Source organism: Peromyscus californicus, unplaced genomic scaffold, assembly GCF_007827085.1.
Source record: "Peromyscus californicus insignis strain IS unplaced genomic scaffold, ASM782708v3 Scaffold_13__1_contigs__length_99412109, whole genome shotgun sequence".
Classification (NCBI taxonomy): Eukaryota; Metazoa; Chordata; class Mammalia; order Rodentia; family Cricetidae; genus Peromyscus; species Peromyscus californicus.
This window is the reverse complement of record NW_026294424.1, coordinates 59,265,864-59,281,812: the sequence shown is the minus strand read 5'-3', so window position 1 is coordinate 59,281,812 and position 15,949 is coordinate 59,265,864. Positions and strand designations below refer to the sequence as shown.

The 15,949-nt window shown below is 47.0% G+C and overlaps 1 protein-coding gene across 1 annotated transcript in view; it reads right to left on the bottom strand.

Annotated features, from left to right (window-relative positions):
• The window catches only part of Klb (klotho beta), a 36,851-nt gene that overhangs the window by 3,019 nt on the left and 17,883 nt on the right, over positions 1 to 15,949 (bottom strand). The window contains exons 2-4 of the mRNA XM_052734995.1: positions 10,439 to 10,943; positions 6,435 to 6,703; positions 2,238 to 3,381 (exon numbers count right to left, since the gene is read on the bottom strand). Coding sequence (XP_052590955.1) covers positions 2,238 to 3,381; positions 6,435 to 6,703; positions 10,439 to 10,943 — 1,918 coding nt within the window. The remainder of the gene's footprint in view (positions 1 to 2,237; positions 3,382 to 6,434; positions 6,704 to 10,438; positions 10,944 to 15,949) is intronic.

The window sequence follows — 15,949 nt, the reverse complement described above, 5'->3', positions numbered from 1 at the left end:
TGGCTCACAACCATCTGTAATGAGATCTGGCGCCCTCTTCTGTATACATAATAAATAAATAATTTAAAAAAAAAAAAAAAAAAAAAAAAAAGAATTTAGTTTTAGTTTTCACCGGGTGGTGGGCGCACCTTTAACCCCAGCACTTGGGAGGCAGAGGCAGGTGGATCTCTGTGAGTTCGAGGCCAGTCTGGGCTACAGAGTGAGTTCCAGGACAGGCACCAAAACTACACAGAGAAACCCTGTCTTGAAAAACAAAACAAACCAAAAAACAAAAAAGAATTTAGTTTTCAGGGCTGGAGAGATGGCTCAGTGGTTAAGAGCACTGGCTGTTCTTCCAGAGGTCCTGAGTTCAATTCCCAGCAACCACATGGTGGCTCACAACCATCTATAATGAGATCTGGTGCCCTCTTCTGGTGTGCAAGCATATACACAGAACACTGTATACATAATAAATAAAATCTTAAAAAAAAAAAAAAGCACTGACTGCTCTTGCAGAGGACCAGGGTTCCTAGCTCCCACATGGTGGCTCCCTTGCTCTCTCTCGACCTCCACAGGCACCAGGCACACATGTGGTAAACAGATATGCATGGAGGCAAAACACTCATACACAAAATAAAAATATAAAAAAATTTAGTTTTCATTGAAACTAAGGTCAGGTCAATAAAAAGTCAAGAAGTCATGATTTTCATTAAGGTTTTGTTTTGGAGACAGGATCTCATGTATTCCAGGCTGGCCTCTAACTCCCTATGTAAGCGGAAGACCACTGTTAACTTGTGACCCTCCTACCACTTCCTCCAGAGGGCTGGGATTGCATGCTTCTCCGCCATGCCTGGCTTATGTGTGTCAGGGATGTAGCCCAGAGCTTTCTGCATGCGAGGCAGACACCACCAATTATGTCCGCAGTCCCTTTTTGGTTGATTACAGCCCCCAAAACATTCCATATATTGAGCAATCTAAGGAGGTAATTAGAAATGGCATTTCTGCACAAAGATAAATTTTTCAGTGGGGTGGTTCTCCCACCTAAAGAATGATTGAATACATGACATGCTTATTGATAAGACGTTAAGCATCCATTAACATTCTTAAGAGTTTTTAATGACATGAAACACATCTAATGTTTTAAAGGGTGAGCCAGGTGTGGTTGCACATGTCTGCAACCTCAAGTGGAGGCAGCAGAGGCAGGAGAACAGGAGTTCATGACAAGCCTAGGACACATGAGACCCTCCGTCTGGAGAGAAGGTCGACTACATGGCTGTTTTGTGGTTCCCTGGTAGGTTGACTGCTTAGCGCACATAAAGCCCAGCACCACACACACGAAAGTTAGGGACTGGGCATGTAGGCCAGTGGTAGAGTTCTTGCTTCATATGCATGAGGTCCTTGGTTAAATTCCCAGCTCCACAGAAGTGGAAGAGTTAGGGATATGAGGATGTAGCTTTTAGTACAGCCAAATGGAACCTGAGTTCAACTCTCCAAACAAGCGTAACAGCTTGAGCTCAATTGTGGTGGCGCACGCCTTTAATCCCAGCACTCGGGAGGCAGAGACAGGCAGATCTTTGTGAGATCGAGGCCAGCCTAGTCTACAGAGCGAGATCCAGGAAAGGTGCAAAACTACACAGAGAAATCCTGTCTCAAAAAACAAACAAACAAACAAACAAAAAGTATCTAAGAAGCACACTGGAAGTAATCCAAAATTCATTGTGTTTTTCTTGGGAAGTGAGATTTTAGGTGTTATTTAGGGGGGAAATATGCTTTCCAAATTTTCTATAATGAGTTTATGCCACTTCATTAAAGTCCAGATGTGGTGATCTAGGCTTATAATCCCACTTCTTGGAATACTGAGGCAGGAGGAGAGGGGTCAGCCTGCACTGGAGGCCAGTCAGGGTGACTAGTTAGACCCTGTCTAAAAAACATTAATGATGAAATTAAAAATTAAGCTGGGCATGGTGGTGCATGTCTTTAATCCCGACACTCGGTAGGCAGAAGCAGGTGGGTCTCTGTGAGTTTGAGGTCAGCCTGGTCTACACTACAAAGTGGGTTTCAAGACAGGACTTAAAGAGACTCTCCAAAAAAAAAAAAAAAAAAACACTAAAAATTCAATAATAAAGGCCCAATGTAAGGAGGAAATCCAATGGTCAGGAGCCACAAATCTGAATTGCTGGTTATCTTTGTGCCCAGGTTTTCGTTGCGGTCAATTCGTATACCTCTCCCACCTCATATGTGAGCTTCCCAAACCTCACCTTTCAGAGCCTCCTGGATGTACTTCTCCAAGTAGTACTTTCGGATCCGATCATTCTCCAGAGCCAGATCATCGATGCCATTGGCTGTGATGTAGATGTCCATGTCCCCGTAATTTCTCCGGAACCACCCAAGCAGCTTGCGTACTCCCCAGGGCGTTACAGCCAGGCGGCTGGGCGAGCTCAGGCGGGTGATGTCCTGCAGGAACTGGACGTCCCTATCTGCCACAGAGCGGCTGCTGTTCAGCTGCTTGTGTATCACGAACCTGGTCGTGAAGTGGTTCAGCGCGTAGAAGTCGACGGTGCCCTTCACCAGCCTGCTCTCCTTGCGGGTGAAGCGCGGCAGGACGGAGCTGGACAGCCCTTGCTGGTTCTTAGAGGCAATATACTCCTTCATGGCCAGCGGGTAGTCCCCAGTCTTGAAGAGCGGATCCGCGAACCAGGCGATCTCAAACTGGAGGAAGCGCTCGGCTGCCTTCCAGTGTGAGTCCACATAGGGGTTGGCAGGTTCCGCCCAGTCGGAATGTAGGGAGAGCGACACAGCCCCACGCTGGACCGGCCTATACAGCCTGTCGTAGAGGCGCCAGACCTGGGCGTGGGCGATCATCAGGTTATGGGCTGCACGGTAGGTGTCATTACTCGTGCGGTTGTACATGTCACTCAGCCTATTAGGCTCGTTAATGGTGATCCAGAGCTTCACCAAGTCCCCCAGTTCCCGGAAGCAGAGCCCCGCGTAGTCCTGGAAGGCCTTGGCCGTGTAGGTGTTGAGCCATCCCCCACTGCTCAGAAGCGGCTCAGGGAGGCCTAGATGGGAGTGGGTGGGGTAGTACAATGTCACCATGGGGGAGACGCCCAGCTTCAGTCCTTCACTCAGGATACACCGATAGTACCTTAGCACTTGTCTATTAACTTGAGACAGATTGCCCGTGGGAAGGACAGAGGTCCAGTCCAGAGCAAACTGGTAGTGGGTGACTTTCATTTTGGCCAACATCTCAACTCGTTTTTTGATGCTCACGTAATCTGTGCAATGGGATGGCCTTGTTTTTAGCATTACTCCTTCCACTCGCTGCAGCAGTCTGTTGCCAGTGGCGTTCCACACATACAGGTGAGGGTCGATAAACTGTGGGGAGGACACCATGAACTCCGGCTGTGGAAAGCAAGCACATTCAGGTAAATCAAGTGTGTCTCCTACCATATCCCACCCCATCAGATCGGAAGAACTGAGCTTACGAAGCAAGATAAAATAAATGACTTTGTCCTTCATAATGGTCTCCGTGTTCTGGCTGTACTGTTGGTAACATGGGAGAAGCGCCTTGTCCTAGCCCTTCAAATCTCCAGGGAGACCAGGAAATACAGGGAAGGAACCACAGAGAGGAGAGGGAGAGCAGTTGTTTGGGGAAAGCCTAAGAGGCCATTTTCCAGCTCATTTGACCTACAAATCCAGGTTATATGGCATCTGGTGTGATGGTGTTGAAATGCATCAGGACAAGTGGCCTGGTGCCCTCAGTTGAGGGTGGTTATGAAAGATGGATTCTAAGTCCTGTCCTCAGCTGTTGACAGGCGTAAAAATGAGCTTGTAAAGGACCCACTGAGAGCAGCACTTGCATTCAGAGGAGAGCCAGACCGTCCCTGAAAGACACTGTGGGAGGGGGTGACAGGAGGCAGTGACCCCTAGCAAGCACGGACCACAACTCTCAGCAGGTCTTGTTTGAAAAGTCCAAGCGATAGCCTAGAGTAGTGGTCATGTCTATAATCTCGGCTCCCAAGAGGCTGAAGCAGGAGAATTACTACGAGTGTGAGGCCAGCCTGGGCTATATAGCAGAGACTACAAGATAAATAAATAACTTTGTCCTTCATAATGGTCTCTGTGTTCTGGCTATTCTGTTCGTAATATGGGAGAAAAAGTCTTATCCTTCTAACCCTTCAAAAAAAATTTTTTTAAAGGAAGGAAGGTCCAAGGATACCCCGTTTTCACACAGTATCTCCTCCACCATGTGTCTGTGAGCATGGCTCTCACTTAGCAGCAGAGTATGGAATGTTCTCCCTGTGTAAGGAGTTTCAGTTATGAGGGGGAAAGACAGTGAGATAACCTCAAATCCTGAAGATTGACTTTGGATCTCCCAGCCTTTCTGCCTCGGAGACTCATGGACTTTTCTGTCTTCCTTTTCCTTTGTGTGTGTGTGTGGTGGCTCATACAGCCCAGGCTAGCCTTAAACCTAATAAGTACCTGAGGATGACCTGGAACTCCTGCTTCTCTTGTCTCCGTTTCCCAAGCGTTGGGCTTACAGGCATATAGAGCTCCACCTAGTTAAGTTAATTTGATGCTGGGGATCAAACCCAGGGGCCCTGTGCATGCTAGTCAGGAACTCTACCAACTAAGCTATATCCTCAGCCCTGAATCTCCCTCTTTGAGCTTTGGCTGTACAACCAGATGGGGATGGCCCTGTGTCACACCCCCAGGTACACTGTGGGGAAGGCAGGCTCTCAACTGGAAGCCATCATAGAAAGGTAAGGTGGCCGGGCACTGGTGGCGCACACCTTTAATCCCAGCACTCGGGAGGCAGAGGCAGGCAGATCTCTGTGATTTCGAGGCCAGCCTGGTCTACAGAGTGAGATCCAGGAAAGGCACAAAGCTACACAGAGAAACCCTGTCTTGAAAAACCCAAAAAAAAAAAAAAAAAAAAAAAAAAGAAAAGAAGAGAAAGATGAGCTGACTTGGGTTTAGTAGAACAGCCAGGGCTACACAAAGAAACCCAGTCTCAAAAAACTAAGAAAAGAAAAGAAAACAAAGATGTAAGAAGGTCATTTCCAAATTCGAGATTAATTAGAGCAAGGAAAAAAAATCTGTACTTGGGTTAAAGTACTTTCCCCCCTGTGGCTGAATTTAAATGCACCAGGAAAACTGATAATTAGCCTTTGGTAAATATTTCCCTTCTAATTGTTTTCTCGTGTGTCATCTTTCATAGTCTAATTACAAGGTCCTATTATTGCCCACTTGCCATCTGCCAACCGGTTATCTAGAACATTAAACGGAGAGAACATTGACCATGTGAGCATGAAGTTCAGCCTGTGCATAATGAATGACCTCAGCAGTCTTCCCAGCGAAGGCCAGCTCCAGTGTTTTGAAAAGTTCAGGACATCCCAGTATCGTTGAAAAGATGTTCATAAAAGGTCATTTTGCCACAAAACAAGGCAAGATCAGGCAAAACGCACTGCACTTTACAGACCCCCAGAAAACACTAGCTGTAGCCAATGCAGGTGGTTATCTGCTAAGAGCCCACGTAAAGATGATGCACCCCAAGTGGAAGAGGGCCAGTAGGAGAGTGAGGGATGTGATGGGGAGGTGAGCACGATGGAAGTGTATTGTACATACATGTGAAGGGTGACACTGAAACACACTAGTGTAATTAACATGAGACAATAAAAACCAGGGGACTCAGGCTGGGGAGATGGCTCCGGGGGTGGAGCACCTACTCAGTAAGCCTGGTGCCCCGAGTTCAAATCCTTCACACCCAGATAAAGGCGGAGGGAAAGAACCAACTCCACAAACTGGTCTTCTAACCTCCACAAATGCTGCGATATGCACTATGCTGGTTTGAAAGAAAATGGCCCCCAAAGGCGTAGCGCTATCAGGAGGTGTGGCCTTGTTGGAGGAAGTGTGTCACTGTGGGGGCGGGCTTTGAGGTCTCTTCTCAAGTTTCCCTCAGGGTGACAGTCAGTTGACTTCCTGCTGCCTGCACTCAGCTCCAGCACCACATTTGCCTGCACGATGCCATGCTCTCCACATGGTGATAATGGACTGAACCTCTGAAACTGTAAGCGAGCCAGCCCAATTAAATGCTTTCTTTATAAGAGTTGCCGTGGTCGTGGTGTCTCTTCACGGCAATAGAAACCCTAGCTAAGACATGCACCACATTACGTATACAATTAAATGTAATAAAGTTTTTAAAAACCACGACTCAGGGTTGGAGAGATGTCTCAGCAGTTAAGAGCACTGACTAGTATTTCAGAGCACCTACATGGATGTTCATAACTATCTGTATATCCTGTCCTAGAATATCCAGTGCCCTCTTCTGGCCTCTGTGGGCACCAGGCACGCAGACGTACATACAAGCAAAACATCCCAACACGTAACATTTGTAAAAACATGTTGTGCCCTCTCTCCCCTAGTGTGTGAGTCATCTAGAAGCAGCCACTTACCTTAAGAACAGACTCCGTGACTCCCCAGGAGAAGTCACAGGGAAACTGGCCCTGCACATCTGGCGTGGACTCTTTCAAAGGGAAACCGTTTTCTTGTATGATCTGTTTGTAGTAATGTGCCGAGGTCTTAGGTTTCCTCTCCTTCTGCTCACTGTTAAAATCCACATAAAACAGTCCTCGGCGGGTCCTGTAGGCATCCTGCCATTCAAAGCCGTCCAGGAGTGACCAGGCTGTGTAACCAAACACTCGGATTTCATCAAACTTTATTGCTGCACGGAGGAAAGGAAGCAGGGATTTTCAGGGAGCTAAACATGTTGACGGCTTCATTAACAATGAGCAAGTCCTGACATATCACAACAGCAACACTTTTCCTAAATATCAGCCCTTTTAAATCAAACCAAAAAGTTGTTGGTTTGGGGTACCTGCCACAAAGCTTGACAACATCAGTCAGAGACCTGCATGGTGGGAAGAGAAAAGTTGTCCTCTGACTTCCAAATGCACCTCACACACAAAATAAATAAACACTACACACTCCCTAACAAACAGATGACATTAAGGATCTCATTAAAAACATTTCTGATAGTTACAAAAATTTATTTTATTTTATTTTGCAAGACATGGTTTCTCCGTGTAACCTTGGCTGTCCTGGAACTTGGTTTGTAGACCAGGCTAGCCTCGAACTCACAGAGATTCACCTGCTTCTGCCTCCCAAGTGCTGGGATTAAAGGTGTGTGCCACTACTCCCCGGCTATTTAAAAATTTTTTTTTTCTTGGTTTTTTTTTGGTTTTTCGAGACAGGGTTTCTCTGTGTAGCTTTGCGCCTTTCCTGGAACTCGCTATGGAGACCAGGCTGGCCTCGAACTCACAGAGATCCGCCTGGCTCTGCCTCCCGAGTGCTGGGATTAAAGGCGTGCGCCACCACCGCCCGGCTTTAAAAATTTTTTTAATCATGTTGTTTAGCAGGGTATAATGGTACTTGCCTTTAATCTCAACACTCAGGAAGCAGAGGAGGGTGGATTTCTGAGTTCAAGGTTAACTTGGTCTACATATTGAGTTCCAGGTCAGCCAGAGCTACATGGTGAGACCCTGTCTCAAATTTAAAAAAAAAAAAAAATGGGAAGGGGGCTGTATTTAGCATGCAAATCTGTGTCCTGGGGCATGGGGCATCAGTTTCAGAGCCTTTGGGGATGTAAATGTTACTAGTGACCTGGACTTATTCATTCTGAGTTTGGGCGGGTTCCTGCTTGTGCACAACTGTCCATTCTGTGATTTTGTCCTTCAGGGACTGAAATACCAGCTCTCAGGACGACCATAAGCAAATGTAGACAGGAGGTGTGGTAGCAGAGAAGTGGTGTTAGAAGTGGCTGGGCTGAAGGGCAGCAGGCCCAAGGCCAGGTCCTGCTGTGTCTGTGGGAGGGAGCTATTGGGCAAGGTTTGGAATGGCAATTTCCTCATTTGCAAACAGAAAATATTGGAAAAGATAATCCCTAAGGACCTTTCTCACGAGGTAGAAATGAGATACGGAGCCTTTGATCCCAGCACTTGAGAGGCAGAGGCAGGCAGATCTCTGTGAGTTCAAGGCCAGCCTGGTCTACAATAAAAACTGAAATTAACCCTGAATCATTTTTTAAAAATTATTATTTTTGCTTATTAACAAAAATTTTATTTCATGTATAGGAGTGTTTTGCCTGCATGTGTATCTGTGAACTACCTATGTGTCTGTATACATGGTGGCCAGAATAGGGCATCAGATCCTCTAGAATGGAGTTATAAACAGTTGTGAGCTGCTGTGTGGGTGCTGGGAATTGAACCCAGGACCTCTGTAAGAGCAGCCTCAACCTACCTTGAATCATTTTTTTTGTTGTTTTTTTTTTTGTTTGTTTTTTTCGAGACAGGGTTTCTCTGTGTAGCTTTGCGCCTTTCCTGGAACTCGCTTTGGAGACCAGGCTGGCCTCGAACTCACAGAGATCCGCCTGGCTCTGCCTCCCGAGTGCTGGGATTAAAGGCATGCGCCACCACTGCCCGGCAAATCATTTTAATTAAAAAACCCAAACAAACAAACAAATCACCCTTCATTTCTCTCACAGAAATGCCTCATTTCTGCGTTCTGGGGCTTTATCATTAACACCATTTTTTTAAAAAGGTAGAAAATTCTTTTTTGAAAGAAAGGTAGACAACCATGGCAGAAGATTCCAAAAAGGCAAATGTATTTCAACAAGCCATAGTTCTGGTCCCATGGTGGTGTGGTGTTGTGAGGAAGGGTGGAATAGAAACCCCTCTTGCCCAAGGGCATGGCACTTGACCCAGGGGCCTGTTGGTAGTGTTCATGTTCATGTGGCCCAGGGCCTGGTGTGGCTGTATTTCATGCTGTTCCTTCTTGCACAGTGGGGCAGTGAGACCAGGAGAGGGACTTGCCCTTTCTTTTCTAAGATTTATTTATTTATCTTATGTATGAGTGCTCTATCTGCATGTACACCTTTATGCCAGAAGAGGGCATCAGATCCCACTATAGATGGTTGGGAGCCACCAAGTGGTTGCTGGGAATTGAACTCAGACCTCAGCCAGTGCTCTTAACCTCTGAGCCATTTCTCCAGCCCAGTCCCAAGACTTGCTCTTTCTGAAAATCCTTCCTGAAGCCTCTTTCCTGCAGGGGCTGGGATTTCTCTCCACATTTAGGACTTATTTTTGAAGTTCTACTTTATTTATAAATTGTGGTGGGAGGGGTGTGTGTGTGTGTGTGTGTGTGTGTGTGTGTGTGTGTGTGTGTGTGTGTGCAGTGCATGTGTGTGGGTGAATACATGCCCTAGTGCATGTGTGAGGACAACTTGTTGAAGTCACTTCTCTCTTTCCACCATGTGAGTCCCCAGATTGAATTCGGGGGTCTGGCTTGGTGGGGCAAGTGCCTTTACTGGCTGAATCATCCCACCTGTCCTGCACCCAGCTGTGTATGTGGGTGCTGGGGGTCAAATTCAGGTCTTCTTGCTTTCATAGTAAGTACTTTACCCTCTTAGCCTGCTCCCTAGCTCCAATACTTAGGACTTCGAAAGAGCTGCAGAGCTGGAGAAAGACCCACAGGAATTCTATTCAGGTAGGATGGAGCCTGATCTGATGGGGACACCCTGAGCTGTCTTTGGCCTCCTCATTTCCATTGGCCTGTAGATGTCACTGCCTGAGCAGTGAATGAGGTGATATTGTGGTAGGAAAAAAATCTCCAGGAGTGTAGAAATGGCTCAGCTTTGTTTTCAGAACTTAAATTGTTCAAACATGTCAAGATGTTCACATGCCAGGGGGTGGTGATGGCGGTGGCGGCGGCGGCGGCGGCGGCGGCGGCGGCGGCGGCGGCGCACGCCTTTAATCCCAGCACTCGGGAGGCAGAGGCAGGAGGATCTGTGAGTTTGAGGCCAGCCCGGTCTACACAGTAAGTTCCAGAGTAGCCAGGGCTATGCAGAGAAACCCTGTTTTGAAAAACAAAATAAACAAACAAAAAACCACCACCAACAACAAAAAAAAGGATCATGATTCCAATAATCACTCTTGATAGGAAACTTTAAACATATCTCCACATGTCCTTTATGAAGAAAGAAACAGCTGGGTGGTAAATGCCTGTAATCCTTAGCATTTAGGAGTAGAAACAGAACATTCAAGGCCAATCTGGGTTATGTGGGACCCTGGCACTTACAAAAACAAATTTTGGCCAATACTGAGCAATAGAAAAACCATCATCAATAATGACATATTCAAGGTAACTAGCTTAAACAAAACCCTGAGCTGGGGTCGGAGAGCTCAACAGTTAGAGATGCTTGCAGCTCTTCCTGAGCTTCCTGAGTTTGGTCCTTTGCACCAGTGTCAGTCAGGTGGCTCACAACTGCCTGTAACTCCAGCTCCAGGCCATCCGACTCCCTCTTCTGGCCTCCCAGAGCACCTGTACACATGTGGCATAGACTCACACGAGTAAACATACATACACATACGCTTACTAAAAACTGAGCCAGAGGGCAACCAACCTTGAAGAACCTGGTTGAGGAAGTTCTTCATCATGTAGATGGCCGTGGTGTCCTCTGTCTTTATGTAACTGTCTGTGAACCAGCCATTCTCCGAAATCAAGATTCGAGGGTTGTCATATTCCAGTTTAATCCAGTTCAGCACCTGTCTTAAGCTGAGCGATACATTTTGCCCCATTTTCACCACGGTGTTCGAAGGCCTGAAATTGTTGGGCCCGAAGGAAAAGGCAAAGAAGTCAGCCGTGCCCCTCACCTCCTCCTTCTCTGACTCAGAGAACACGGATATGTCGGGCATCGTCTGCAGGTACTCGGGGTACTGGCCGTCCCCGTGGATGGGGTTGGCGAACCATCCAAGCACAGAAGCCATGGAGTGTTGGCAGCTCACTACATCTGCCATGTCTTCCGTTCTGTTTGGCTCTATCCAATGGGACCCCAAGGTAATGGACAGCCAACCCTTCTGCTCGGGGCGGAAGTTCCTGTCATAGTTGTGCCACACTTTCGAATGAGCCTGATGGGAAAGAAAATATCATTGGTCTTCACTGTTCCTACTCACTGGGGTTGTGACAGGGTTAGTAAATCCTGGACAGTTCAAAAAAAATTTTTTTTATTACATTTACTTATTTGTGTGTGTGTGTGTGTGTGTGTGTGTGTGTGTGTGTGTGCACATGCCAAGGCAAACATGTCCAGGTCAGAGGACAGCCTTGGGGAGTTGGTTTTCTCTTTCCACCGTGTGGGTCTCGGAGAACAAATTCAAGTCATCAGCTGTGGCAGCAGGCTTATTTACCTGCTGAGTCATTCGGGTGGCCCCGACACCCAGCCTTTTTCCATGAATTCTAAAAATTAAATTCAAGTCCTCATGCTCGTGTGGCAAGCAGTTTGCTCTCTGAGACATCTCTTCAGCCCCTTTTGGTCCTGATGCAGAAGGCCAGGACAGGGCAGGCTGCTGAGTCTGTAAATGGATGACAATAGAGTCCACGAAAGGGATGTTGTGAGGGTTAACACTGTAAATAACTTTAGAACAGCTGAGTAGCGGTGGCGCATGCTTTAATCCCGGCACTCGGGAGGCAGAGGCAGGCAGATCTATGTGAGTTGGAGGTTAGCCTGGGCTACAGAGTGAGTTCCAGGAAAGGCGCAAAGCGACTCAGAGAAACCCTGTCTCAAAAAACAAAAAACAAGCAAACAAACAAACAAAAACCCAAAAAACAAACAAACAAACAAAGAATGAAGTGTGTGAAGGAGAAACAGGGAACTCCATAAAACAAAAATATTATGAAAACTACTTAAAAGCTAAAAATGTGGTCTAGCAGAGCTATGAACTAAAGAAGAGACCAAGAGAGACTCAATTCAGGGTTCTAGACAAGGCTACTTCTCTATTCTGGCCACCCATGGGGTTGCCCTTCATCTGCGTCACGGCCGCTGTGCTTCTCCAAAGCATTTGGCTTGCTTCTTTTGATACACAGTCTCCTCTAGCCTTGGTCAGTGTGGAACTTGATGTATAGTGGAGGATGACCTTGAACTTCTGATCCTCTGGCCTCTACCTTCGGAGTACTGGGATCTCAGGTGTGCACCACCATGCCTGGTTTATGGGGCACTGGGTATTGTCCAAGGACTTTGGGCATGGTAGGCAAGCCCGCTAGCTACCCGGGAGGTACATCCCAGCCCACTGGCTTGCCCCCCAGTGTCTCTCTTCATTTCTCTCAATTTCTCCTGTTCGAGTATTTTAAAATGACAAATATATACCCCTCCATTATTTGTTGCTGTTGTTGGTTGGTTGGTTGAGACAGGGTCTCCCTATGTGGAACATCAGCTGGTGTGGAACTCACAGGCCAGACTGGAACTCACAGAGGGCCGCTTGTCTCTGCCTCCTGAGTGCCGGGATGAAGGGTGTGTGCCACCATGCCCTGCCGTTACTGTTTTTGACCTGTGGCCAATTTTCAGTTTTGTTCCTTAGTTTTCTTCCACTCACCCGAGATGTTTTCTACCAGGATGAACCATCAATGACTGCCTTTTCGTAAGTCAAAAACAACCAGTCACGAGCAATGAATTCGCACTTGATAAATCCTATAGACCCAAATTCTATTAATATTCTATTAATCTTGCTAGGGTGGGGAAAGTAAGCATTGATGTAAATGGTAAGGATTTCAAAACTAGTGCCTACCAGCTTTATGTTAAAAAAACAAAAAGCAAATCATTCCTGGAGAAATTTTCTAGAGGAAGACATTTAGAACGATTACCTCAGCAGTAGGTCCTTACTCACCACCCGACCCCAGTCCTCTCTGTGTTTTCCTTGCTGGATCCTGGAACAATTTAGCATTCAAATGTCCAAGTCATCGTGATTTCCTTTCTTCTGAAACTAGGATTCATAATGTACCCCAGGCTAGCCTCCAAACCACAGTCCTTAGAGTTCAACCTCCCAAGTATTGGGGTTACAGGTGTGGACTGCCATATGCAACTCCAGAGATAAATTTGATATTTATTTATTTACTTATCTATTTATCTATCTATCTATCTATCATCTATCTGTTTATTTATTTATTTTGAGACAGAGTCTCACTATGTAGCTTTGGCTGTCCCAGAGCTCACTATGTAGATCGTGCTGGCCTCAAATTCACAGAGATCTGCCTGCCTCTGCCGCTCCTAGGATTAATGTCGTGGACCACCAAGCACAAGGATCTTTGTGAATGCTTTCCTCTCAGAGAAGGGCTTAAGCTCTAGCCCCCCCCCCTTTTTTTTTCAAGACAGGGTTTCTCTGTGTCGTTTTGGTGCCTGTCCTAGATCTCACTCTGTAGACCAGGCTGTCCTCGAACTCACAGAGATCTGCCTTAGCCTCCTCTCTTGCCTCTAGGCTGAGGTTGTAGTTTCTGCAAGGAGCCAGCGGAGACCGAGGCCGGCTGCCTTAAAGGTTCTCAGCCAGAGTCTCTGTGAGCTCATGTGTGCATCTGCCCTGTGTGGCTGGAAAATGCTGTTTCCTTAACATTGTCTGCTACCACTGGCTCTCCCAACTTTCCAGACCCCTCTTCTGCATAGATCCATGAGCCTTGAGGGTGTGTGTGTGTGTGTGTGTGTGTGTGTGTGTGTGTGTGTGTGAGATAAAGGCATCCCTTTTAGGGCTGAGCACTTCCAAGTCTGCCACGGTCCACCTTGTCCATCTGTGGGTCTGTGCTAGTTATCCACGGTCCACCTTGTCCATCTGTGGGTCTGTGCTAGTTATCCACGGTCCACCTTGTCCCTCTGTGGGTCTGTGCTAGTTATCCACGGTCCACCTTGTCCATCTGTGGTCTGTGCTAGTTACTCACAGAGACTGTGACCTGCACAAGACCAAGCCAGACCAAAGTCTCATCATGGAGGAGGAGGAGTGGGGACCAGAGTCCCACCCTAGTCAAGCAGCTATTTGTAAATAACAGATGCCAGGGGGAGGAAAATCTGTTTTCTTCTACGGAGCGACACGAGGTATACCAACCACATGTCTGTGCAGGCCCCATGCTCAGAAGTTGCCAAAACAATTTGGACTCCATATTTTTTTAGTGGATTTCTCTTTTGTTTTTGTTTTTTAAGATAGAGAAAGCACAAATGGGGTTGGATGGGGGAAGCATCTGGGAGGAGTTGGGAGGTGGGAAGGAATACTAAAATAGACTATGTGACATTATCAAAGAATAAAAGGATGGTCGGAAGCCCCATCTTCCTGAGCTGTTCTGAGGCTAGAATCACTGTGGAAAGTTTTGGGGTCTGCTTTCTTTACAGCTGTGAATGGCAGACTCTAAAGGGGACATTCCACCCTGATGGCAGCCACTTAGTCTCTCGATGATTCTAGTACTTTTATCCTTAGAAATCACAGCAATCAGTCCGGTGGTGGTGGTGGCGGCACATGGCATGCCTTTAATCCCAGCACTGGGAGACAGAGCCAGGTGGATCTCTGTGAGTTTGAGGCCAGCCTGGGCTACAAAGTGAGTTCCAGGACAGGCACTAAAACTACACAGAGAAACCATGTCTCAAAAAACAAAAAACAAAAAACAAAAAACAACAACAACAAAAAAAACCCAACAAAAACAAAAAAGAAATCACAGCAGTTCCCTTCAGACTTGTGCACACCAGATGTGTACATAAGGAGCACACACACAAGCATGGGAGTTGAACCATTAGTTAGCAACCTCACTCACGGGACTGCCACTAACACTCCAGGGAGAGTGTGGCAGGATCAAGATCAAGGCGTGCTCGCACTCCGAATAGGAATTAGCCAGAGCCAAGCGTGGTGGTGGGGGCCCCGTAATCTCAGCACTTGGGAGGTAGAGGCAGGAGAATCAGGTTTCGCTTGGGCTGTATGTGTGAAAGAGAGAACCAACTCCTGAAAGGTGTTTTCTGATCTCACATGTGCATCGTAGCATACACACACTCCTTGCGCACGCACACCCCTCTCCCCAGTAAATAAATACATGAACGGTTTAAAGAAAAACCAATGGAGATTAACCAGCCTAGTAGGGAAGAAGAGGGAGGTGAGTTTCTTCAAAATTGCCCTCTGTTGACTAGGTGATCCTAGGAAAGAGGCTTAAGCTGTGATAAAATCTTGGTCACATCAGCATTAAAATAGGGACCAGGACAGCTTAGAAGGTGATAGGTTTGCACCTTTGCAACCTGGATTTCTGGATACTCAGGTGCACGTGCTGTCACAGCCCAAGGTGACCTTCGTGCCTCACCCGGTGTCTTGCTCTGTTGCTGCTGTTTGCACAAGCTATCGAGGTATCTCAGGTTATCTTCGCTCTGGACTGAAGGCAAAGAGACTTCTCCTTAGAGAACACGGGGCAGGGAGGCTCTCTGCACAGTGCTTTTGGTTATGACTTGACTCTTGTTTGTCAAACAACAGGGAGACAATTTTGCCCCGAGATGGTCCATTTGACCCAAATCTTGCAGATGTGTGGATGGATGTTACACAGAAGGATCTGCTAGGACAATGTGAATGGGGTGCAGCCAGGACCCTTGTACAACCTCCTACGGGTTTCCAAGGTTACCTTCTATCTTGTCCAAGGCCATCTACCTTTGGAATGATTGATTGACGGGTGCGTCAACCTTTGTGCTTTAGACTCAGTAGCTTGACAGGAACCTAGCTGCCTTTTGCTTTAGAGCCAGCTCTTGGGACTCCATACCCTTGAGAGACAGTAGGGACCCCCAAATCTCATCCCTCCCACGTCCACCAGGCTGATCTTTTTTATTCCGTCAGAAGTCCAGGCTGATCAATTCGATAGGTGGTAGGCAGCAAATAAGATAATAAGATGGAGATGAAGAAGCGAAGGGGTCAGAACAACATGGAGAGACACCAGTGGGAAGGAAGGCTTCAAGGCAGACAATGAACCTGACCATCCCTGGAGGGCATTAAAGGACCCCTGATCATTTGAAAAGTTAATTTTCCACCTGTTGGGAGTGTCGGGGTGCGGGGAGTGGAAGGGAAGAGTTGGGGGGATGGATGGGTATGATCAAGATATTTTGTTTACGTGCAGGAAACTGAACAATTAACAAAAGATA